General features: G+C 39.7%; 1 protein-coding gene across 4 annotated transcripts in view; it reads left to right on the top strand.

Annotated features, from left to right (window-relative positions):
* The first annotated feature begins 4,066 nt into the window (after nt 1–4,066).
* Nucleotides 4,067–27,732, top strand: part of LOC126284067 (protein angel homolog 2-like) — a 166,854-nt gene continuing 143,188 nt past the window's right edge. The window contains exons 1-3 of one of the 4 annotated variants that reach the window (XM_049982692.1): nt 4,135–4,493; nt 5,127–5,213; nt 16,263–16,334. In XM_049982692.1, the coding sequence (XP_049838649.1) occupies nt 4,436–4,493; nt 5,127–5,213; nt 16,263–16,334 (217 nt within the window). In that variant the 5' untranslated portion in view covers nt 4,135–4,435. Of the gene's footprint in view, nt 5,214–16,262; nt 16,335–27,732 lie in introns of all 4 variants that reach the window. The other 3 variants (XM_049982695.1, XM_049982691.1, XM_049982693.1) reach the window with 3 other exon arrangements.

Below are 27,732 nucleotides of genomic sequence, written 5' to 3'. Positions count from 1 at the left end.
TGTTACAATATGGTACAGAAAGTGACTGAAAGAAATACACAAGGAGACAAACAGAAAAGGGGCTTTTATTCAAAATCAATAACTACACTGAAGTTATCACAATTCATGATGATCCTAGGGACATCATAAAAGTCCAGACTAGATTCCTCATACACCGCAGATGGCAGTCCATGCTCTGCAACATGCTCCCATGATGGTCACAAGGTGGGTAACGAGTTTTTGTGGCAGAGCATTTCAATTCTGTCTATCAGTGTGGTTGGCAGTTCCTGGATGGTTGCTGGTGCATGAAGATGTAGTGAAATATGTCTCCCCAATATGTTCCACATGTGCTCAATGGCATTCAAGTTGGAGGAATGAGCACGCCAGTCAACTTGCCAAATTGCCTCTTGTTCTAGGAGCTCTCCCACCTACACTGCTTGATGAGGTTGTGCTTTCTCATCTATGAAAATGAAGTCAGGGCCCAATGTGATCCTGAAAAAACATATATGGGGAAGAATATACAGTGTCACAATAATGTTCAGTGTACCATATTCAAAGATGTGTTGATAATACAACATTATTGCTCCTCACACAATAACATTTAGACCACCAAAACAAGCATGTTCGAAAATGTTCCTGAGGGGGGTGACAGTCAAAAAAATCCAAAGAAATTCTAGTTCTATGTAAGGACTGATAGTGGGATAAAAATTAGTGCCTAATCACACATGGATGAGACAGGAACTGATATTAAGGATACATTAATTGTATTTTCAAATGTTCCTTTAGAAAAGAAAAACCCAGGAGTACAGGTACAAATTAACTATCATACCACTAAAAACATGAGTGAAATTGATCTTAGTGTCAGTGGCATTGAGAATAGCTGAAATCATTAAAACTAAATAAAGCTCCAGGTCCCATGGAACCCCTAACAAATCTATACTGCATTTGAGGCTGAGTTAGCCCTTCCTTTAACTATAATCTATTATATATGTATTAAACAAAATCTGTGTCTAGCAGTTGGCTGCACCCACAGGTCACATCTGTCTGCTAGAAGGGCAGCAGAAGTGAAATACAAAACTAGCGTCTATTTGCTGTAGAATCTTAGAACACATTCTGAGCTCAAACATAATTAGGTATCTCGAACACAATGCTTTTCTCCTTGTCAATCAGCATTTATTCCACAAACATAGGTCATGTGAAACCCACTTCATACTTTTCTCATATGAAAAACTGAAAGACATGGATCAAGGCAGTCAAGTAGATGCAGTGTTCCTCGGTTTTTGAAAAGCAATTGCCTCAGTACCATATTTACCTTTATTACCTATAGTATGACCATATAGAGTATAAATGCAAATTTGTGACCAGATTGAGGATTTGTCGCTAAGGAGGATGCAGCAAATTATCTTGGATGGAGAGTTATTGACAGCTGTAAAAGTAATTTCAGATGTGCCTCAGAGTAGAGAGTTGGAACCCTTCTGTTCACATACATCAATGACGCTCTGGACAATATTAATAGTAGCCTCAGACTTTTCACAGGCAATGCACTTATATATAATGAAGTACTATCTGAAGGAAACTGTGTAGGCATTGAGTCAGTTGTTCATAAAATGTAAAAGTTGGGCAATGTAAAACTGTCCATGTTACATAACGAAAAAACTTAGTAACCTGTGACTATAATATTCATAATATATGGTTGTGATTGGTCAACTCATACAAGTACCTGTATATAACAAAATGTAGGGATACCAAAGATCACATAGTCTCAGTTGTAGGTAAAGCAGCTATCAGTCTGCCTTTCATTGATAGAATGTTATGGAAATGCAATCAATCTACAATGGAGACTCCAAACAAAACAATAGTGTGACCCATCTTAGAACATTGATCAAGTGTGTGGGTCTGATACAAAACAGGTCTAACAGTGGATATTGAATAGATACAAAGAAGGTCAGGACAAATGGTAACAGGTTTCTTCAGCCTGTGGGAGAGTGTCACAGAGATGCTGAAAGAACTGAAGTGGCAGACACTTGAAGATAGATTCAAATGTTATGTGAAAAGCTTTTAGAACCAATTTTAAGTGATGTATCTTGGAATATATTACGATCCCCTATGTATCATTCACATAGGGATCATCAAGTCAAGATTAGCTTGAAGAGAGGTATTTAAGGAACCATTCTTTCTCGATCTGTACATGAATGGAATGGGAGGAAGGCCAAATAACTGGTCTAGATGTTTGATACAAAGGAGTTTACTCTCTCTCACTCACTTCACAATGATTAGAGTACTGCACATTTTGACAAAAATCAATCAGACTTTGTGGTTGACACACAAGGTGTCCCATTAGGATTTGTGCTTGGACCTTTGCCTTTCACAGTATGATTTTCCCAATATAATGCCATGTAAGTGAATATTATTTGCAGTCGACACCACCTTTGTTACAGGCGGTAGGGCCTCAGATACGCTAAAGCAGGAAAGTGCAGAACAACTCAGAATATCTAGCATATGATTAAGAATAAATGAATTACAAATTAACCACTCTAAACTATGAATACTCGTTTCAGATGTAACAATGACAACTGCTGTGCCTTGGTTAAACTTCTTGGCATTGCCTTGACCCAAAATTAAATTGAGAAACTTCCACAAATTACATATGCACAAAGTTAGGATAAGTCAGCTACCTGCTAAGTAAACTTTGGACTTGTGTAGCTGACAAGCTACTGCTGAACTCTTGTTATGCATTTTTTTACTTTTTTTCACACCCAACTCATGTATGTACTGCTGCTAAGGGGCAGTTACTCTGGCACTGCTGAGCTAAGACACCACATACCATGTAGGGAGGGCTTAGTTCAAAATGCTGACAACTGCATCCCTGTTTATTCCCACCTTCTTGGTGTACATCAATGAAAACCAATATAGGCACGAACTGCAAGATTCCATACATAAGTATGACACATGACAAAGACAAATGATTGACATTCCAGTTACTATGCTTAGAAAAACCAGAATAATTACATACACATAGATATAAAATTATTTAATATGTTACCAACTACAGCATGCAGTGTATCACTGAATGTCTTCAAGAAACATTACAAAAGGGTGAATTGAACAAAGAGTCTTGTATACAATAGAAGAATTTCAAATATGTTATAAAAAGTATCTATTCCATTGAAATGGCCTCATGATCTGATGTTTATATTATTTGACCTTTTCTTAAAATGTTTACTATATCATACTGTTATCTTTTATTTTCATAATGCATTTATACTGAATGATTAACGTGTGTCAAGCATATCTCATCTACGTTTGTTGAAATGTTTTGTCGACATTTGTATTGCGTCACACATACTGTCTCTCCTTTTTTCATTCTGGATGACCCATCTAAATCTAATGATTATTACATGTGTCTAGTATGAACATACATTCCTTTAAAATGTTAGAAATCTATAACTTACCATGATGCTACGCAATGTCCATGGGGACTGATGACCTCAGATGTTAAGTCCCATAGTGCTTAGAGCTGCAATGTGTGTAAAAGGACATCAACCCAAGAGGGGTGCTTAAAGATGGATCAATAAATCAGTCAATTAATCGATATATATGTTGATGATTATATAACTATTGGAATGGTCTGCTGTGTCTTATGTGTTTATATTACTTTTAAAAAAGTCTAAATATGCTTGTAGTTGCATTTGTTTACAACAGTACCGCTACATGAAAACTTCTAGGTTTGGTGTAATGACGATATTTATTTATTTAAAATTATATAGTTCGTAGGCTACATAAAGATATGAGTGTAACTGAGTTGTACAAGTAGGCATAATTTGCAAAATATAATCTAAGATGGAAAAGTAGAAAATAATCAGACAGTCAAACAGTTCAAAAACTTTGCTTATCTGTATTGTTTATAAAAATTTATTATCGAACATCTCTCGTTTTCGACTATTTCTTCAACTCTTAAATTAAATGTTGTAACTCGTCCCATAGCGAAGAAGCTTTGGGTCGGATACTTCAAGAATCATAAAGAAAGAAATTAAACTAATATTACCAATGGTGACTCACTTACAAGGAAAATTTGTCTACAATACTGCACTATCCATTTCGATTTTGTCAGACTGTGAGATCCCTTTACGCTCAGTGCCTATCTTCAGTGTATTGTTTTAGAACCTGTATCTTTTGCAGACTTCTCCTTATATATTCTGAGACATTTATTGAAATCTTGATAATTAGAAACTAAAATCTAATACAGCTGCCTGGATTTCGCAGGGTTCTTCTGTCACGAATCGACTCAACGCTTTTCATCTGCGCCTTACGTGGCGTCTATCCAAACTGGCTATAACTACAATATTAACTACAAGGTGTAGTCTTTGACTATATGTATTGGGATGAGTCTCTGAAAAGATGTTTGTAAACAATGTGTTAAATTTTTTTGTTCTTCGTTAAATTCTAGTTGTACAGTATGGAATGGACTGTTCACCCATATTTACCTTTTTATATTGCCGCGTTTCTGCAGTCAGGTTGGTTTAATGCAGTTCAAACTTTACATATTTAGTTCTACGGTTTTGCAACGTCTTTGACTAGTTTCCAAGTAAATCGGTATCGATGACAGTTTATTTTAGAGGACTGAACGGCGAGTAGTTAAGAGCACACTGTCGGTCAGTACTTGAGAGATCGCACTCTCCTGTTTATTTCTGTTTTGTCTTGAATATGGACTTCGTTTACCGTCCTGTGATTCTGTGTATAACTTAAGTGCTTCCACGGACAATCACTAGCGATTTGGAAGGGAGAGTGTAGCTGACTCGTTATTCAACAAAAACTTTATCCACTTTAATTCATGAAATAAGACTCTAAAATTTTATTAGCTAAGTTTTACGTGTATGTAACTATTTTTGGACAGTTACGATATTAGTGACGCCGACTCTTACGTGATATATCTATTATTGCTTGGGAACATGAACAATTAAATCAGTACGTGACAACAGTCAACACCCCACATCAAAAGTTTGGTCTAAAAGTTTGCTATGTTTTGAAAATCACGTTGACAGTGAATAATTTTGCGTTAGTTGGTACATCCATGGTCCTTGCATTGAGTCTGTGTAGAACAATAGCGTCAGTAAACTACCGTATACAAAAAAGTGCCTTTTTGACAGCGTATGTACGGGCGTGTGCCTACAATTCATATACAACGCCCAGGTGCAACACGCGCAAAAAGAAAAAGCGACGTATCATCTGCAGAGGTAAGATACGCTTTTCGTACTGTGCATTGTTGATTTGTTTGGTGTACGGTACAGATTTTGTTATTGGTGTGTGAGAGAGCCTTCGCCTCGTGAATAGCCTGCTTAAATTATTGTTTAATTTTATCATTATGTAGTCCCCGAAACTTAATATGATCGATAGTTACAGATTCCATATGTTTCAGGCAAGTTCAGGTTGGCCCAACATAGTCATTTCACAAGCAGTTCATTGTTTTTTTCTGTTTCACCCGAGTGTCGACTTAAGATTTACAGCTTACCATTACTTAACGGATTTCTGAATTTCTACGGCCTTTGAATTTCATGACATCATAAAATGCTAGCTGTAGTTATTGGATGGATTTATCTTCTATATTGACTAAAATGCACGCCAGAACACTTATTTTTGTGTGTTGTATGGCACATGAGTCAGCTTACCTTCCATGAGGATTGTTGAATGCACTCAGTTGGGCACAGCAATCAGTCGCCCTTTTCTCTCAGGCTTTATTAAAGAAAATCTAGATTTCGGCTAGTGCCTAACCATTGTCAGTGCACTATTTCATAGTTTCAATACATGTCCCAGGCCTGTTGTTTGGGCTTCTATCACATTCCATTCAAGACTAATGTATAATACATAGCACTAGCCGAAAACTAGATTTGCTTTAATAAAGTCTGAAAGGAAAGCACGACAGATTGCTGTGCTCCGTCATTTTGAAATATTTGTGTGTTAGTTGCTTAGACCTACTTTCAACTCACTCCAGTATAGTCTTTCTGGGTAATCCGTATAAACGTAGTTTTTCAGCAGGTTTTGTTGTGAATAAAAAAAGCACACATATTGAAAAATAGTAATACAGTTTTTCGTTTGCATGGTGAGGCTGTGTATTTATCACATCTCAAACACATATGCAGGTTACCATGCAAAAGATTGCTGTGGGCAAGGCAATATCGTGTGAACGGAAGATAGAACTTGGTGTGCCACAGTGACCAGTCGTGGCCCCCACTCCTGTTGCTAGCTTTTGTACATGATTTAAGCTCTTGTGGACAGTTCTTGCAATTTGAAGATGAAGCAACATTGTACTCGGACTGCATCAATGCTTGCAATGTTGAAGGAGAAGTAGAACTTATGTTTGATGTGATGTAAAAATGATTTGTTATTAACAAAATGAAAATCAGTGAAAAAAAATTGGTTTGTAGCCTCAATGACAAAGGCTACCAGTTTCTGTGCCGAGGCTGTGATATTCTGGTTTTCGTTGCTATTTCACATGGCATGAACACACTGCACATATGTGTAAGAAATTTTCACCAGTCACATCCCAAGTGAGAAAACTGAAACATTTGATAAATTGTCAGTTCTGTTAATGGTAGCCCTGTATTATTCACTGTCATATCTGCTATGGTCTGTTGCTATAGTGTCAACCAGCAGTCTCCAAGAATGCATTGTTACACTAAAAAAAAGTGATGAAACAGGAAACTGGGCAACTGCAAACACATCTTCGCTCATACAAGAGTGATAATTTTCAATCAATATGTCTTCAGATGTCTTATCATGTGAAGAGAAATCATGACACTTTTTCAGCAATGCGTAGGCTGCTATGAAAACCTGCAGTCATCTACAAACTGCAATGCAGTCCTTGCAATTGGTGAAATTATGAGAAAAAGTGTCGCACAACCTACACCAAAAACCTCTATTCTATTTGAATGAATTCTTTGACACTGAAACAGCAAATTTGAATGTCTAAACAGTACAGTTCTTTATGATATCAGTTACTGTTTAGTGGACCCATAGTTGTAAAGTAATTACTTAATGATATGTAAGGTATTGTACTATACTTTTGTTGTTGTGTACTGATGCTAGTGTAGTCTCAGCTTTGTAATTGATGCATTCTGTTCGGTCACGACTGGCGAGGATGTAGTTATGGTAACCAATTTTTATGTATCTTAAAGAAGACATGTATTGTATATAAACTATGATGAAAGTGTGCATCCCCTTTGTAACTTTTGGCAGTGCCACCCCCCTTATCCTGCACACACTCAGAGAGAGAGCTTTTTACGTACTGTTCAGTGTTCCCTTCTCTAGTTTTTAGCTCGCAATCCTTGAAATTGGGCCGTATTTTCTTACTAAGCTTCAAAGCTATGTAATGCAGGGTATTTTCAAACAGTCTCAGTCTGTAGAAAGGCAACATATTGTATGTTCTGTGCCTTGGTCCATAAGCATGTGTAAAAGAATTTCCTGCAAAAAGTTGTTATTTTAGCTCAAAGAGAAGTATTTCCTCCTAAAACATAAAATGAGTTCTTGTTATGCTGAGGCTTTTGAATAATGTTTTGCATCATTGCCTGTTGTTTGTTCCCACCATAGCTTTGATAATTTTTCCTGTAGCTTGTGCCCTCTGTGGTGGTTTGCTTTTATAACCATCTGAAACATTACCCCATATCTAATGACTGGTGTAGAATATGCATGGTAAACAATTAACAGCTGTCAATTACATAATGTAGAATTCTCATTCCACAAACAAAGCTGTTTGCTCCTCTAAGCAAACCACATGAATACAATGATATTTCTGGAGACTGAATATCTCCTCCATAGGAATTGACAAGGGTTCCAAAAACAATAATTGTAGGAAACCCTGCTAGCTCAGTTTATCCATGAGACCCGGAAAGTGCTATATACAGGCATCCAGATAGATGCTGAGTTTCTGGACTTCTGGAAGGCATTTGATACAGTTCTACACTGCCACTCAATGAACATAATGAGTGTGCTGATTATCAGATCACACGTGTAATTGGAGTAAAGAGTTTCTAACAGACAGAATGCATCATGTCGTTCTTAACAGTGAGAAGTCTCTAGACGTAAGAGTTAACTTAGGACATGCCCCTGGGGAGTATTATTGGACCATTACTTTTCACAATAGGCCTATATGTCAATGACGCAGTGGATGTTGTCAGAAGTTCCATGAGGCTTTTTGTGACTAATGCTTTTGCAACCCTAGAAAAGTGCCGCAGAATGGCGGAAGACCTGCAGAGAATCGGTGCGGGGAGTGGCAGTTGACCACCAACGTAAACAAATGAAACATATTGTGAATACACAGACGTCACAAATATGGCGGAAATGACAATAAACCACGATTCCAATATGGCGCATATCAAGTCGGTATGTACACATTATTACAGCAATAAATTGAAAAACAAACACACAGACACTTTCCACAAAAAGTCTAATGACACTAATGGGGCAAGTGCGGGAAATGGGGTGTTTTTGGGTGGGGGCAAACTAAATATAAACAGCTTGAGACACCCACCCCCAAACAAACCACAAAAAAAAAAGCCGAAAAAAAAAAACGACATCACAAAACTCCCCATATACCACTAAACACAATATCATCTAGAATCGGACACTTCCCTTGACCTATATAGCTCAACAGCAGCTCCCGATCCCATAAATTAGGATCAAACACTTCCCTTGGGCTATATAGCTCAAATACATCTCCCGATACCAATATCAACATACACAGCCACACATTGGGATCGAACACTTCCCTTGACCTGCGCTCGCTCTGTTAATTTTATCCGTCATATCCATTCCTGAACAAAAACAACAACCAATTAATTTTACTAAAATTACCACATGATGTACAGCAAACAACACTAAATTAACCTTCACACAAAATCGTTAACTCACTGAAACGAATTCCACTACAAATACAGCCGACACTAACAATTCTGGATAATGAGCAAAAGCAAACTGAGCCCATACACTACACAAACGGAAACCCTGAACATACCACCAGAGAGCACAACAAACCACAACACGACGACATCTACAAACACGCCACATTCAAACCAAACTCCGCGCCATCATGATGTCACACACGACACCACCCTTACGTCACGGGTCAAAGCCGACGCGTGGGATCGGACGCTTCTGTCGACCCAAAATTAATCATGGTAAGGCAGATGCCTGACTGATTTTCATTTTAAGAGTCCTCAGAAAATGTAGTCTGCCAACAAAGGAAGTAGCTTACAAAACATGAATATTGCTCATCAGTCTGGAATCCATGTCAAATAAGAGTGACAGAGGAAATAGACAAGACCCAAAGAAGTGCAACACTTGTCTTTATAGATTCATTTGGTAAAATATCCTGAGGATGCTCAGCCAGCTCAGTGGCAGATACTGCGAGAAAGGCATTCTGCATTACGGAAAGGTTTACTGTTAAAACTCATAGACAGGATGTTCCTAGAAGAGTCGGCCAATATTTTGCTTCCTCCTATGTATACATCGCGAAAAGACCATGAAGATAAAATTGAGATATTTGAGCTTATACAGAGGGTCACCACAATTGTTCTTCCCATGAATCATTTGCGACTGATATAGGAAAATGGTGAAGTGACACTGATACTCTTAAGATGGCCTGTGGAGAATAGGTGTAGATGCAGAAATCAGAATATGTTAGGATTCTGCAACAATAGCTAGAAGAGGGCCATTTTATTATTATCGAACAGTGAAAATCATTGTGCATAGGGCTGATTTTCTGTTATCAGTGGTAGTGTAGCTTGAGGTAATTTAAGAGGAAGCCTCATCACTCCTACAGAAATCTGAATTTTATCAAATTACTCTTCTGTGACAACAGTCTTTCTCATGCAGTTGTATATGTTGTGAATGGGATTAGTACCCTAATATGTTTCTAGCAGTATTGGTGTAGAAAATGTAGCAAGAAATTGACATAAAATTTCATCAACTTCCAATTATAATTTTCGATTGTATTACAGTCACAGCTAACTAAGTAAGATTTGAATTTCATAGATATTAGTGGCGCAGAGGAGGAAATTTCTGGAAAAAATAAACTGGAGATATTTTTCATATGCTTTGAGGTAATTTTCAGGTGGCGTATAGTGAGTGGTCGCACAAGATAAAGAGTGATTCATTTTCTTTTTAAAAAAAAAGGTGTTAATTATTGTAAAAAAAAATGATTTAACGCGCATCAAGAACGGTAGCCTATACCCTAACCATTGGTCCATTTACTAAGAGCAACTGCAGATGTGAAAGAAAATCTCAGTATTACTTAAAAGTGAACATGAACAGTTGCAATCACAAGAAACTTCTTTTTTTAATGACCATCTTCAGACCTGCCACAATGATGATGGGTGGTGGCGGCAAACGAGCAGGCACTATGACTCCACAACAGTGAGCAGTTAGCATTTGTGGCGTCAGCGCACCTGCTTTTACTGACACCTACCGTCATGGTGGTATGTCTGAAGATGGTCTAAAACAGACCAAAACTGGTAACCCCCCGCCCCCCCCCCCCCCCAAAAAAAAAAAAAAGGGTTCCTTGCGGTTGTGGTCGTTCATGTCCATTATGTATATATATTTCCCAAGAGAAAAGGTGTCAAAAATTACTGAAAATCTCATTGTAATTATGCCAAGAAATACGGACTAAAAAAGGATTTGTTATTTTCACATCTCAAAGGACTAGGAAGTAGCACAACTGGAAAGAAGCCATTTATTCCAGAAGATGAAGAAGCGGAACTAGCAGACTCACTGAAATGTGTGCCAAAGAGGGATTTGGACTAATAAAAGGACATGAAAGGTGCTATAAAAATGTGTGTGGCTGAGCACAACATTCATACTTATTTTACCAATAACAGGCCACGAAAGTCTGCCTCCAAAGGTTAAAACACTGTGATTTTGACAATGAAGAAAGCAGAGCCCTTACTCTTCGCTAGAAGAGATGTTGCAAATCATGATTTGTATATTATATGATTAGGTGAAGGACTTAATGGAGTGACTGGGTATAAAAGATGATCTGAAATGTATTAACTGTCTTGATAAGACTAGTTTCTGCCCAAATAATGCACATTGTTTCATAATTATGTAATAAGTACTACAGCAGATTGTTTTGGCAAATAACATTCAGTCCTGCAATTATCGCATTTAGTACTCGTAAGAGTCCTTCAAATAATCGAGGACCGAGCGAGGCAGCGCAGTGGTTGGCACACTGGACTCACAGCAGTTTAAACCCATGTCCGGTCATCCTGTTTTAGATTTTTCATGATTTCTGTAAATCGTTTCGGGCAAATTCTGGGATGATACCTTTATGAGGGCACGGCAGACTTCATTCCCCATCCTTCCCTAATCTGATGAGACTGATGACCTCACTGTTTGGTCCCCTCGCCCCAAATCAATCATCCAGCCAACCATTAATCCAGGAAGCGGCTATCAGAAAATTTCTCCTAGAATGTCTATTCCATAAGGGTGATTTGGAACCTTTTTTTAAAAAAAATTTAGTGTGAGATAATATGGAATTTTCTCCAGGTAAGAGTTAGTCGTGTGAGAATATCACTAAAAAAATGCATACTTAGGATAAAAAAATCAATGAGCATTAGAATTATATCAAAAGTTAAATTTTTCTCTGAAAATTACCCCCAGGGTACCCTATCTCAGAGCAGTTATGGGTATCAGTTACATATTGCATATAATATCTGAAGTGATCTACCATATATTGGGGCTTGTTGGCTTTAAGAGATGGAACTGATATGGAATAACAACAATTTGAGAAAGGCACATGGAAAAACAATTGCAAGATATTGTTAGCTATTGGACACACACACACTCGGCCATTGTCATTTCTGGGTGTTAACGCCCGTGCACCTGGTTGAACAGTGTTATTTGTGTGTGTGTGTGTGTGTGTGTGTGTGTGTGTGTGTGTGTGTGTGTGTGTGTGTGTGTGAGAGGGGAGGGGGGGGGGGGGTGTCGGTGAGAGGGTTGCAAAGTGGAGAGGACAGAAGCAGGGATGTGGAAAGGACTGTGCAGTTGTGGCAGGATAGAAGATTTTTGTAGGGCTGCATTGGCAGCAAGTAGGGGGATAGGCAGTGGAGAACAAAATTAAGGCCGGGGGCGATGTCAACCAAACTGGTGTTGGGTGGCATGCTCAGCAGCTGGGTGGTCCAGCTCTCTCTTGATCACAGTTTCGTGGTTGCCATTCTTGCAGATGTATATGAGGGCTGTTCAATAAAGAATGATCTTTTTTTTATGGTCATAATTTTCTCGTGCTAAAATTTAATCATATGATATTCTGTTAGGTTAATGTGCAACAAACACGCCATAATAGTTTCATTGTTGGGACTCCTGGTTCCTACCCTACCCCTGTGAGTGGCAGGCATGGTGAGACATGTTGATTATCGCCTACCACTGCAAAGCAGGTAACACACGAGGAACAATATGCGGCTTTGATTTCTGCTTTCTTCTCGACAGATCTTCAGCTTAGGCCTATACAATGTTACAGGAGACCTATGGAGTGTCTGTTCTTCCCTACAGCTCAGCTCAAATGTGGTTAATATGTTTAAAGAGGGGGAGACAATCAATTTCAAAGCTCCAGGTACTGTTCTTACAGAAGAAAACACCAACACTGTTGCTGTCATTGTAAGAAAGGATCGACAAATTATGCTAAGATCATTTTCTGAAATACTGAACATTTCATTGGGTGTCACCCACACATTGTTGACAGAAAAATTACACTACACCTGTTTGTGCACAATGGATTCCAAGACTGTTGATTCCCGAACAAAAGGACATTCACGTGCAGATCTTCACGCAGTTAAAGTTGATGTTAGAGGAAGATCCGAAGTTTCTTTCAAATGTAATCACTGCTGATGAAACTTGGCTGCATCATTTTGATCCTGAGAGCAAACAGTGTGGAAATCTCCTTCATATCCAATCCCACAAAAAAGCAAGTGGTTGCTTCTGCTGGAAAAGTTATGATTTATCAGCATGTTGTACCTGCACACATATCAGTAACTGGACAATACTACAGGAATGTCCCGCACGTCCATATCAGGTGCAGAAGACCACATTTCCGTGAAGCAGGCTGGATGCTGCACCACGATAATGCATGGCCGCATATTGCCAATGTTGTTGCTGAATATCTTGCAAAAATCAACGTAAAGTGCATCCCTCACCTTCCCTATAGTCCTGATTTAGCTCCATGTGACTTTTCTCTATTCCCTAACATGAAGAAACGCCTTCATGGCAGGCATCAATCCTTAGGAGCTGTGGTGAATGCTGCAGAGGCAATTTTGGAGGACCTCTCAAAAAATGGTTTCCAGCATGTATTTGAAGACTGGCAGAAATGCTGGGATAAGTGCATTGCATTCATGGGAAACTACTTTGAGAAGGACTGTCAAAAATTATGAGGATGAGTAAAGGTATGTCGTAAAAAAAAAAAAAAAAAAAAAAAAAAAAAAAAAAAAAAAAAAAAAAAAAAAAAGATTATGATCATTCTTTATTAAACAGTCCTCGAGCCCTTGTAGCTTTCTAGTGGTCATTCTGAGCGGAATGCGGTGCAGTGGTTGCAGCTAAGTTGGTAGACCACATGGCTGCATTCACAGATGCCATGCCTTTGATGGAGTGGGAGAGACCTTGGACAGGGCTGAATCTGTTGCATTGATATGATCCATGAGGCAATGTGATCTACCCATCTAATCTTCAGCATTCTTCTGTAGCACCACGTTTCGAAAGCTTCTATTCTCTTCTTGTCCAAACTATTTATCGTCCATGTTTCACTTCCATACATGGCTACACTCCATACAAATACTTTCAGAAATGACTTCCTGACAAATCTATACTCGATGTTAACAAATTTCTCTTCTTCAGAAACGCTTTCCTTGCCATTGCCAGTCTACATTTTATATCCTCTCTACATTGATCATCATCAGTTATTTTGCTCCCCAAATAGCAAAACTCCTTTACTACTTTAAGTGTCTCATTTCCTAATCTAATTCCCTCAGCATCACCCGACTTAATTCGACTACATTCCATGGTCCTCGTTTTGCTTTTGTTGATGTTCATCTTATATCCTCGTTTCAAGACACTGTCCATTCCATTCAACTGCTGTTCCAAGACCTTTGCTGTCTCTGACAGAATTTTTAACATAGGGATTTTAAATATTTCTCAATGCCACTGACAATATATTATTCATATCTGGAGTGGTGTGAGAAGTAAGCTGGGGCATTCATATGTTTCTTTGTTTGTAAAGGAACATTTGAATGTGGGAGTTCAGCATTTGTGCCTTTGCAACACCCAACTTCAGTTCCTGCATCATCCATCAGTGTCTGAACTTTGCTGCTACTGATTGCCATTACATATGACCAAAATATCTTGTTTTTGTGTGAAACCTGTTGATAAGATTCTGCTTTGGTAGTCATTGCCCTCTTGGTAGCCAAGAGTGTTTCACTCCGCATCTCATTACCATGGCCCAATACTTGTTTTATACCTATTATGCAGAAGTAGCTGTGTCTTCAGGAGTTTCTTTAGAGTGACTTGTTTGCTGTGGAGGGTCTTTCCGATCATGAACTGGTCTTCAAGTACATGCTTATCTAGTGCATGGTCAATTATTCTTTCAAACATGAGCCACAGCTCTTCTGCACATCCAGAAGTAAATGTCTTGAGCTTGTATTTAAGACCCTACGTGCTTCTTTATATAGTTTGCTGAACATGTAAATCTCTCTTCTTTGTTTAGTTGCTCTTTGCACTTTGGTAGTCACTGTTTGTGCAACTGCCTCATGCTCCCTGATACTAGTTTCTATGTGGGTATACTCAGAAAAGGTCAGGTCTGTTTGTTAACACGAGATGTAATATATTCTCATAATGAGCGGGCGTACAAATTGTCTGTTGTAGATGGCTTCCAGAGAGAATTAGGTAATAACTTCCTCCTTTTTTGTTTTTTGTTTCCTATTTTGCAGTACTCAATGTCCTACATTGTTACTTCCTTTCTTCGGTCTATTTGGTTCCCGATTTCTTATTTATTTTATTTTGAAAGCCTTCTAAATTTGGTATTTTATTCTTAAAAAAGTTTCTTTCTGTTACATCCACATATTATTCATAGTTTTCCTTTTTTATAAGCAGACTTTACTTAAGTGTCATGGAACACATCTTTAAATATTTTAAAATTTCAAATAAAAGATTCACAAATGTAAAAAAAAATCAGTTGTAACATTCCAAAATGATGATAACATGAAAATAACAATAAAAATAATACATTTACTAAACAAACAGCAAAAAATTTAATTCATTTTACTGAGTGTAATAATCACAAACAAGTGGGGAAGATAGTTAGTTAGTACCATGCTATTGTGCTGTTATTTCTGCCTAAATGACTAATTAATTCTCTTCAAGAATAGGAGTTGTCAGCCATGGTGTACCAGTAGGAATCACCACCTCGATTAATTCAGAATACCCTATTTGAAGTTGTTGGATCAGGAAAACACCTCTAAATCTTCTTACATATACAATTTCTACTCACTTTGTTATTCGTTTTTGGAAATCACAGTTCGTGCTATGGTAACAGGATTACAGAAACATTCTCATAATTCACGCAGTGTAGACTCTTAATTTACAAAAACTAGAAATAGTGATAGTTCAGTCATATTCGTGTGTGACATTAATATATTCTGCTATCATTCCTGCCTATAGGTGTGATGTATTACTTTCTGTGTACTAGGAAGTCCTCATTCCAGTCACATAACATATGTGATATGTAGTTGGCAAGAAGTGATTTCATTGCTTATATTGCAGAATTGTATTAAAGTGTTTCTGTAGCAACTTTTAGAATGCACGAGGAATCACTGGGTTTCCAAAAGATACACCATAAAGTGTCCCATAAGAATCTGTTGCTTGATTCAAAGCTTTCTGGGTTGTGTTGCATTCATACCTTCAATTTTACTCAATAGAGTATGTTGTTTATTTATGTATGCCACAACTAGTTTCCTTTAAAACATATTTTTTATTGCAACCTATAATTATTTGTGTAGTGAATAATGAGAAAAATATTTTTCTGCAGTCATGTAACAATGATTGTGAATGAGGAGGACTGACATTCTCACACATGACATATAATGAAAGAAATGGACCTTTATCTCTCATTCTTACTTGATTAAGCCCTTCATTTTGCAGCTTAGTATTTTATGTCAAGTTTTGTTTTTTATTTATTTGCATAAGTTCCACACATTTTGAAGTAGATACACTACTATTTTATTTTTTAATATTTTGCCATTTCTGGGTTACAGGTGCAGGATGCAACAATAAAATATCCCGAAATTGGGAGATTACACCCAACGGATCAAATATGTATTACTCAGGTGATTACTCTTTTTTTTTAAAAACTTTTTTTCATGTGAAATATCTTATTTCAGCTAGATGGGGAAATGCACTAGTTCATTAACATCATTTGGAAGTAGTCTTACATTGATGACAACAAAGTAGTTTTTGACAGATGCTTCAAAAAGTAACACACACACACACACACACACACACACACACACACACACACACACACACAATGGAACTTTGAAATAAAAACAACACATCTTATAATACAGACACTTAAATGTAGTGATTTGTGATAATGACTGAAAGTTAAACTTGGTAGGGGTTAGTGAAGTGGATTGGAAAATGGTTAGTGAAGTGGATTGGAAAATGAACAGTTACATAAATAAAAATAAGTAGCTGGACTCAGCCACACAGTGCAGTGACTCGTTCTGGTTAAATGGGAATGAAAGAGAAGAACATGTTTAATTTCTCACAGTGCTGACTTGTTTGCTAGCATATTAGCAGCAGACATTGGGGTGATTTTCGGAAACTGGGCAATGCTTCACAGTTGCTCAATATTTATGGGTCTGGGTATATCTCATAACTCCTTCTTTCCCACCCACCCCCCTCTTTGTGCATCTCCTCTCCTCCCTCTCCCTTTTTTCATCTCGTCCTCTCCTCTCTTTGTCCATCTCCTTTTCCTGTTCCTTCTCTCTGTGCGTAATCTCCTCCCCCCCCCCCTCCCCCCTCTGTCCCATTTCCTGCCGCCCTTCTCTAGCATCTTATCACTGTTTCTGAGCTTGAGCCTTGTTTGTTGTTATTGAAACAAAACCTTGATTGTGAACTGGAGCTGATTAAAGTGATTGGGTAAATCTGTTGAGACCATTGGTGGTACACAGGGCATGAGAGAGCCCTCTCCAGTTGCTGGATCTATGAGGATAGGAACGTCAGTTACAGTATTTCTTATAATTTAAACTGCTAATGGAACAACGTTTTGGGTGGTTCAGACTCAATATTATAATCATATGCCTGTAAGCCATAAATACAACATTGTCATTTAAAACAGTATGTAGTGTGTCCATCTGGATGTTTATTAGTTAATGAATTTGAAGTAAATCAGTCAGACTTTCAGAGATTTTTGGTAACATTTCCCTATAAGTATTACATGCGCCGCTCCAGTACGTATAAAATACACATATTCAAATGCAAAGTTGTGCCAAAATTTCAAAGCAATTAGTGAAGAACTTTCAGAGACTTGAGATTTTTGAGCAAATGAACATTTAAATATTAATTTATGTTGTTCGTTATACACTGATGCACCAAAAAAACTGGTATAGGCATGTGTATTCAAATGCTGAGATACTTAAACAGGCAGAATACAGTGCTGCGGTCGGCAATGCTTATATAAGACAACAAGTGTCTGGCGCAGTTGTTAGCTTGGTTACTGCTGCTAAAATGGCAGATTACCAAGATTTAAGTGAGTTTGAAGGTGGTGGTATCATCTGCACACAAGCAATAGGACACAGCATCTCTGAGGTAACAATGAAGTGGGGATTTTTCCGTACTACTGTTTCACGAGTGTACTATGAATATCAAGAAACTGGTAAAACATCAAATCCCCAACATCACTGCAGCCAGAAAAAGATCCTGCAGTGGTGGTATCATCTGCACACAAGCAATAGGACACAGCATCTCTGAGGTAACAATGAAGTGGGGATTTTTCCGTACTACTGTTTCACGAGTGTACTATGAATATCAAGAAACTGGTAAAACATCAAATCCCCAACATCACTGCAGCCAGAAAAAGATCCTGCAAGAATGGGACCAATGATGACTGAAGAGAATTGTTCAATGTGACAGAAGTGCAACCCTTCCGCAGATTGCTGCAGATTTCAATGCTGGACCATCAACAAGTGTCAACATGCGAATGTTCATCGGAACATCATTGATACGGGCTTTCGGGGCCGAAGGCCTGCTCGTGTACCCTTCATGACTGTATGACAGAAAGCTTTACACCTCACCTGGGCCCGTCAATGCCGACATTGGATTCTTGATGACTGGAAACATGTTGCCTAGTCAGACAAGTCTCATTTCCAATTGCATCGAGCAGATGGACATGTACTGGTGTGGAGACAACCTCATGAATCCGTGGACCCTGTATTTCATCAGGGACTGTCCAATCTGGTGGAGGCTCTGTAATGGAGTGGAAAATGTGCAGGTGGAGTGATATAGGACCCCTCATATGTCTAGATACGACTCTGACAGGTGACACATGCATAAGCATACTGTCTGTTCACCTGCATCGATTCATGTCTATTGTGCATTCCAACGGACTAGGGCAATTCTAGCAGGACAATGTGGCCCCCACACATCCAGAATTGCTACAGAGTGGGTCCAGACCCTTCTGAGTTTAAACAATTCTGCTGGCCACCAAACTCCCTAAACATGAACGTTATTGAGCGCATCTAGGGTGCCTTGTAACATGCTATTCAGAAGAGATCTCGACCCCCTCTTACTCTTACAGGTTTATGGACAGCCCTGCAGATTCATGGTGTCAGTTCCATCAAGCACTTCTTCAGACAATACTTGAGTAAATGCCACATTGTTTTGCAGCACTTCTGCGTGCTCGCTGGGGCCCTACTTGATATTATGTAGGTGTACCAATTTCTTTGGCTCTCCAGTGTATATAGAGAATAGGTTTGTAAGAACAACATAAGTAAATAGTATAAGAGGTATTGACTTACTTATAGACCAGAAACTACGTTACATATACCCAATAGAGCAGGGTTGGCCATGGCATGCCAAACTGTACACGAACATGATGTGTTGGCTTAAGCTTAGATCTGTTTGGTACTAATTGGAAGTACTTGATACAGCACAACATTTCATTTAGCATTGCGGCATGGCATTTTTCAATAGGCATGATTTCCTTCAGTTTGGTAGAATCGTGGTGTCAGCACCATTTACCATCTGCTATTTGTTGGTGGTATAAAGGAAGTTTACAGGTCCACTGGCTGTTTGCACAAAAGGAGGCAATTGGCAATCTAATCTCATGACTTGAAAATGAGTGAGAATGACAGGAGAAAAGTAGAATAATTTTCAATACCTGTTATGTGTCGTACAGTTACATAATCAACAGGTATCGCAAAATTGCTTTGGAATAATACTACAAGATCAAGCACAAAGAACTTAAATGATTCAGTTGAATATGAAAATGCTAAAAATTATAATAATCAACAGATAGGACTCATTGTTCTGCGCATCAAGAAGCACTTGTTGCTGAATTTGGAGACGCGGATCTCATGATGAAATTTGTGGTGCAAATAGTCAATTTTCTGAAGTCACACACGTCATTCCATTTCAATTCAACAGGTTTCGATGGAATTGAATGCAGAGCATGGAGACTTTACAACTTGGTTAAGTCGAGGGGCATGTCTGGAAAGATTTTTCTACTTAGAACCTACTATTCTTGAATTTGTGAAGGAGAAAAAGGAGTGCAGGAACGAAAATAAGAACATCTGGAATGCATTGCAGACCTCACATTTTAAGTGGACATTACTGCACGCTGCCCACAGTAAGACACTACAGTGTGAGAAACAATATATTTATAATTTTATTAAAATGTTTTTAAAAAGAAAATCACCTTGCGAAAGGGACAAATTCTGATGAGAGGCACCATGCATTTCCATAAACTCACTGGTGTTAAAGAAAATGTGAGGTTTGAAGAAACTTGTGGGCTCAAAGAATAGTTTTCTAAACATTTTATGGGCACTGCCAGTCTTGCATTTGTTTTTTGAGATTGTTTGCTGTTCCAGTCGAAAACACCCATGTGCATGTGCAGATGGAGCTGATTCATCTCCAGTGCAACTCACATTTAAAAGATAAATTATTTTACCATAAAACTATCTGGGAGCTCTACATTGTTTTCTTTGGGAAGCGTGTCTTTATCTTCATCGTGAGGTTGCAGACCTGACAAATAATTTTGATCAACATACATGTGTGAAAGGCTTTTTGCAGTTATGAAACTAAATAAGCCCTCAATTGCATGACAACCTTGGTGCGGAAATCTGAAATTTTCTGTCTCTGTCCTTGGATCGATAGTTTGTACCAGATAAAAATTATGTTTAAAGAATGCCGAAAACAAAACTGAAAATACATTTTGTTCGTGACCTAAGTTGTTGAGAATTATCAAATATAAAGTCAGGTTGTATGCAGTGCAACTGCATTGCCGTTTAAATGCGAGGCGTTTACAGTTTCCCCCATTTTCTCTCTGTTCAAACTCGTGTAGCGTGCTGTAGCAGTGAAAGAAGAGTGCTACCAGGTGAGAGAGCTAAGACACTCATGCCAAAGCGTCACTTGCATGCCAAATCCTTGGCTGTCCCTGCTTTAGAACTGTCAAACTGTGAGCATATTGGTATTACAACATCTCACATGCTCTTCTAAATAGTCACAGATATTTTCTGTGGGATTAAGATCAGGCGATTTAGTGGGAGTAGTCAAGGGGACAGTGTGTTCATCAAACAAGGAATGTGTGCATTGTGAAAGTGCTTGTTGTAATCTTGAAAGAAAGATGTGTCCATAGCTTACACAGGATTTAGAAGAAACAAGGAGTTACTGGGTGTCAGTGCACTTGACACTTTATACCATTTTAACATAGGCAAAAATCGCAACTCGTGCAACCACACTACACACCTGCAGTTGGCTACTGTTAAATTTATTTGTTGTATGGTCCGCCGAAGACATGCAGCTGCGAGCAATGGCCTTTTGCTAGATAACAGACTTAAGATGTCCGTTAATTGCAGTTCCCTGTACTATGTCGGTTCAGAAACTTGTTGAGATCTTCATAATTCAGTGACAGCATTGACTAGGTGTAACACTTGTGACCATTTCCTGTCTTTTAGGATCCTGTTATGACAACTGTGTTACACTCTTTGAATGGTACACCATGTGTTGAACAGTCCCCATTTATACCCTAACAAACAAGGCAGTTTCATTCATAATGTGGTCATGGGTGAACATAAGATATCCTCATTGTGAAACTGCCATGTCAACCCAAGCTAATGCATCAATTCCATGTAATCGACTGACACTTCACTAACATGGCAGTTAGTGGTAGATGGTCACATGATTGCCTGGTGCTAGTTTTGCATCATCTGCAGCACTTCAAAGCAATCAGTGTGCTGTTTCAAGCGGGTAACTGTTTTGTGTGGTGAGCTTACAACAGGTGCGGAAAACTGTGTGTTCTTCAAAGGAAATGTAGGCAAAAGGATCATGAAAAATATAACTCATCTTGGAACTGAATTCCACACAAAATAGAACCGTATTAAACTCTGTCAGCTTCATTCCTCATCTGATCAGATTTATTCCAAAGTGTGTAGTGGTGAAGGAAGGGTGCAGCCAGGTGAGAGAGCTGTGACACTCACGGCTAAGCATCGTTTGCATCCCAAATCCTTAGCTGTCCCTGCCTTAGAGCTATCAAAATCTGGGCATGTGCAAGTAGTTGAGGTGTCCTGCTTAGGCACATTCAAGATAATTGCAAGAGAAGTCAATGATGCACTGGTGTGTAGCGAGTATGAGCATGACGTGGCAGCAGTCTAGTGATTAGCAACCGGTGGATGGCTGGATAAAGTGTTCCTGAAAATGCATACATATCATGATTTGTGAAATCAATATCTACAACTGAGTAAAGTATTCGGAACTGCTTTGCACCTGGATACTTCGACCTGCGGACGCAGATAGCAGCTCCATATGGCAATTAACTGGCATAAAGGTGAGACATTGCTAATGTAGCAAGAACAAATTATGTATGTGTGAATTTTTAAAAATTACAAAATTGACGTTTTTAATGCAAAAATGGAGGTGACTCCAGATACTTTGACTGCTGCGGATGATGTATATCATAAAGATTCAATTTATAATACAATTGCAAAATGTCAGTTAAAAGTTGGGTTCATACACTGGGATAGTCTTCTTCAAGAAGCGGACCTTACTGATACAGAATCATAAACAGTGACATGTTAGGACAAAACATACTTATTACTGATCAGAACCTCATTCTTTCTGAAGGAGTAGATGAAGGGGTTCCATTCCACAAAGTTTAAGGCTTCTCCGATAAGGAGGATAATGAGCTGGCTGTAAAGAAGGCAAAAGCCGGATATGTTCTGCTGGAAACACAAATAAAAGTATGAAGTTGACAAAAGAACATGCAACCTTGCAAGTACAGACTCTACAAGGTTCATGCAAATAGATGTGATTTTTCATTCTTTTAGTTTTCAAATGTTATATATGTGAAATAATATGACAAGGCTTGAAAAAAAATTATGCATTAAAAAAAAAATTGTATGGGGATCTATCGTGAGCCACCAGTTAATGGAACTTGAATGCTAACCACTTGACTACTGCCATTTTGGGCTCAGTAACAATGTGCCAGTACGTATGCAACACATATAACTTTTCTTGCAATTTTCTCAAAACTATCTTAAGTAGTATGCCTTACTACTTACACATTATGGTGTCCTGATGGACTACTAAAACTGAACGTAGTTTGAAGTGATCCAAACTTCATCCTTGTAAGAGACAGCTACTTTTAGCTTTCAAAAGTCCAAACAAATATACTTTAATCACTGTCTTGTTCCAATAAATGTATCATAACAAAAGGGAAAATCTGGAAAGTTTGAACAATTGTAGCAGTTGAAAGATGAAATCAATAAAATCCCGAAAGCAGGTGTCAAAATACAGGAGAACATAAATGTAACATAAATTTAATTGCTGTGACCCTCCTACAACCAAACAAAGTCTTACATTAAATTTGAATGTAAACAAATTAACATTATGTCTTAAATAAACTAAGATCTTTTACCACATTTTTAAATGCAGAATTGAAGTTTGGAATCTAAAAATTAATAGCTAAAAAAATTTGTCTGGGGAACTTCAGAGTACAAATAGGAAAGAAGAAACTATTCTGCAAAATCCTATGATACTATTTCATGCACAAAAGAATAAATAATAAATGAGCTAGACTCATGCGAAACTAAATTAGAAATTAATGTCCACATCCTTTAGAAAATGTCCCCAGAAACAAAAGACTTGATGGATCCCCAAACCCAAAATTCACAAATTTCAAATAGATCACTGGGTGCAACAAAAAGACTGCCACAAATAAAGCTTTCAGTCAGTAAGGCCTTAGTCAAAAATAGACCACACACACACACACACACACACACACACACACACACACACACACACACACACACCTGCAGTCTCAGGCAACTGAAGCCACACTGTGAGCAGTAGCACAGGCTGTGAAGGAGTCATTTAAATGAAGGATGTCTTGTTTGGCAGCGTGCTCAGCAACAGGATGGTCCACTTGTTTCTTGCCCACAGTTTGTCAGTGGTCATTCATGTGGACAGACAACTTGCCGGTTGTCAAGCCTACATAGAGTACAGAACAGTAGTTGCAGCTTAGCTTGTAAATCACATGACTGGTTTCACAGATAGCTCTGCCTTTGATGAGATAAGTGATGCATATGACCGGACTGGAATAGGTGGTGGCGAGAGAATGTATGGGACAAGTCTTGCATCTAGGTATGTTGCAGGGGTATGAGATAAGGGGTTGGGAGAAGGGGTTGTGATGGACAAGAGAATATTGTGTAGGTTCAGTGGACGGTGGAATACTACTGTGGGAGGGGTGGGAAGGATAGTGGTCAGGACATTGCTCATTTCAGAACAAGAGGAGAAGTGGTCAAAACCCTGGCAGAGAATGTTATTCAGTTGCTCCAGTCGTGGATAGTACTGAGTTAAGAGGGGAATGCTCCTCTGTGGCTGACCAGTGGGACTTTGGGAGGTTGTGGAAGACTGGAAAGATAAGGCATGGGAGATTTGTTTTTGTACAAAGTTCGGAGGATGATTATGGTCTGTGAAAGTTTCAGTGAGACCCTTGGTATATTTCGAGAGGAACTGCTCGTCACTGCAGGTGCCATGACCATGGGTGGCTAGGCTGTATGGAAGGGACTTTTGGTATGGAAGAGGTGGCAGCTGTCAAAGGGAGGTATCGCTGGTGGTTAGCAGGTTTGATATGGATAGAGGTACTGATGTAGCCCCCTTTGAGGTGGAGGTGGGTTGAGTAGGACCAGGTGAAGCAAACAGGGGAGAAGTTGTTGAGTTTCTGAAGTAATATGGATAGGATATCCTCACCCTCAATCCAGATCACTTAGATGTCAGTGAATCTGAACCAGTTCTGATCTCCTGACTGCACATAGCTGCCCTACCTGCTCTGCACCTCATACCTGCACTCTCCCCAGCAGCACTTCACTGTCTGCCACCCTTAGCCTACTATCTTTACCCCTCCCTGCCCCAGCCTCCTCCTTACCCCCAACCAATCGCCACTCCCGTCATGCACTGATGATGCTGCTCGCAGTGTGGCTTCATTTGCCTGTGACTGCAGTCATGTTTGTGAGTTGCGTTTGCATAAGACTGTGTGTGTTTCTCGGCTATTTTTGATGAAGGCCTTGCTGGCTGAAATCTTTATTTGTGACAGTCATTTTGTTGTACCTGGCCGTGACTCACGATCTCAGGTTTATAGTGAGTATCAGCTTTCCTTTTCATAATATTGTTACATTCCATCCTGGATTTTCCATTGTTTGAAATAGATCACTTGGAAATATCTAGACAGAACAAGAATGAAATTATAAATGTAAGAATCAAGAAGAGACTCTACCTGAGGCCCTGTGCCTTTCGCCGGCAAGTGCTCTACCAACTGAGCTACCCAAGCACGACTGACACCTCGTCCTCACAGCTTTAATTCCACCAGTATCTCATCTCCTACCTTCCAAACTTCGCAGAAGCTCTCCTGCATACCTTGCAGAGCATTTGCCCGCGAAAGCCAAGGTCCCGAGTTCGAGTCTTGGTCTGGCACACAGTTTTAATCTGCCAGGAGGTTTCATGGGGGACTTTTCTTGCAATGAGCCAGTCATCATCTCCACAGTCTGCGTATGCTAAACATCAACGGAATGAGGTTAGACTGTCAGTCCTTTGGTACGGTAACTCCGTTTATTATTGACTTCCTGATCTCGTGTACGCAATGGCAATTTACTTGTGCAGACTACTTCTGATAGTCACAACAACTCCATGGCTATCCTTTTCCTGTTGAGGCTCATAAAATGCAGACTTCTTCACGTAGTGTTATTTACACTAGGCTGCTTGATGGTCTGACCAAGGCAGAAACCCAAATGTACTTCTTTGATCAGGTCATCATTGGAGTCCATCCCCCAGGGGGCTTGCCATCTTTGGTGGGTTCGTGCTAGGCTACCATGGGGCCACAGCCTTTGCTGCATTTTTTTCCCCTTAGGTGCTGCATGTCTATCATCTTGCTATTCTTTTTCCCCCCCTCCCCTGGGGAACATGCTTTGGGTATTTTTGGGAATGTTCTGCATTCTGTCGCTGACATACGAACAGTCTCTCCTTTGTTATTTGTTTTTTGCTCCTTTTTCCCTTTCTTTGTTTCCTTTCTCCTCTCACTCCTCTGCTTCAGTGTTGGGGGATTCTCTTTTTTCTTCTTCCTCTCTGTGCCAGGTGACTGGGTAACGCATAATTCCCAGTCCTGAGTTGACAGGTAGGGTTCGCATGTATACCCTGGTACAGGTCAGGCCGAGGGAGGGGTGATTACCTGAGCTGTAACCTTCCCAAATTGCCGATTGGTCCCTCTATCAGGTGTTAGGGAGTTGTGAACTGAGGTGTGAACAATCACCTAAGGCTGGTGCACCCACTTGTGGTGGGGGCTGCCAGTTGGAAGGAGCACGCCATCAGAGACGCTGGCAATCGTGGGGATTTCCTCATCACGAATCAATCATCTTCCCACTTAACGTCTACAAAATGCAAACATAATGAGACTAATGATTCAAAGCCCTTTCCTGCTGCACCACAGTTCCTCATGGTCTGACGTACTGAACATGGTCAGTCATTTGCCACGGTAAATCGGTTTAGTATTCAGAAAGGTGTTGATGCAATTGCTGGCCCTGTAAATCCTGCTCTAGTTTATGGAATGGCACTTTGCTTTTGGAGACCACTTCTGATGCTGGAACGCAACTACTGCTTACTGCCTCGCTCTCCACAGTTACACTTTTCGTGTCGAGGCCCATAGAACTTTGAATTCTTCCCGAGGTGTAATTTACACCAGGCTGCTCAATGGTCTAACCGAGGCCAAAATCTAGCCTTACCTCTCTGATCGAGGTGCCATTGCTGTCCATTGTGTAATGAAAAAGGTTAATTCCTCCTTAGCGTCCACTCGCACTCTCTTTCTTATTTTCAATAGAGTGGTGCTTCCGCCCAACCTCAAAGCAGGTTATGAAATTATCACAGTCCGGCCGTACATTCCGAACCTGATGCACTGCTACCAGTGTCATTGTTTCAACTGCACTAGAACGTCTTGTCGACACCCAGCCAAATGTGTCACCTGTGGTAGGGATGCGCATGAGGGCTATTGTCCACCTTCTTCTCCCTACTGTATGAACTGCAATGGCGGCTATGCTGCCACCTCTCGGAATTGTTCCATGTATCTTGATGAGCTGGCTGTTCAAGAGATATGGGTAAAGGAAAAGGTGCCTTACCCAGTCACTCGCAAGTTACTGGCTAGTAGCAAACCTTGGGTTCTCTCATCTGGTACCTATAGGTCTGTTCTTGTTAGCCCTTGCTCCATGAAGGACATGGCCATACAGACATGTCAACTAAAATTCAGCTCTGAGGTCATGAAATCGCCCAGTGTCAAGGTAGCATTGCTGTCCCCTCGTCCAGCTGTGCAACAAGCCATCAAACTCTCACCTCAAGGGGCGCGGTCACCAGCTCCACAACCTGTAGGCCGGAAAGGACAGAAAGAGTACTCCAGTGAAGACTTCCTCAGTCCCTCCAGCCAAACAACACCCGAGTCTTCCTCTAATCGGAAGGGCTCAAAGAAGTCCACTAAAGGCAAACATTATTCCCCTTCGCCAACTCGAAGATCCTCTTTGACGGTGTCAAGCCCGGCTGGCCTATGTATCGCCGAGACACACCAACTACTATTTCCCAGCATAGGACTCCACAGACTGACCTCACAAGCACATTGATGCTTCTGTGGATCCCATGGAGCAGGCTCATTCTGCTTCTGTGCCCTGTAGTAGCTACTTACACTGGCTGTCGCTCAGCGACTGCTGAGTTAACACCCCTGTATCTCTTCCTCATCATGACTGTGTTCCAATTGAATGTTGGCGGCTGCTTCTAGCATTGCAGCATACCCTTGTACTTTGCTTTCAGGAAACGAAATTGCGCCCTCACAACCACTTTGAGCATTCATATTACTTCCTGATACGTTTTGACCTTCCCCCTGAGGTCGGCATTCCATCTCATCGGGGTGTTGTGCTACTCATACGGGATGACATCAATAGCCAACCCATCTCCCTGACCACCCGTCCTCAAGCT

The sequence above is a fragment of the Schistocerca gregaria genome, chromosome 8, assembly GCF_023897955.1.
Source record: "Schistocerca gregaria isolate iqSchGreg1 chromosome 8, iqSchGreg1.2, whole genome shotgun sequence".
Taxonomy (NCBI): Eukaryota; Metazoa; Arthropoda; class Insecta; order Orthoptera; family Acrididae; genus Schistocerca; species Schistocerca gregaria.
Note: the sequence above shows the minus strand (reverse complement) of the source record. Positions and strands in the feature narration are given on the sequence as shown.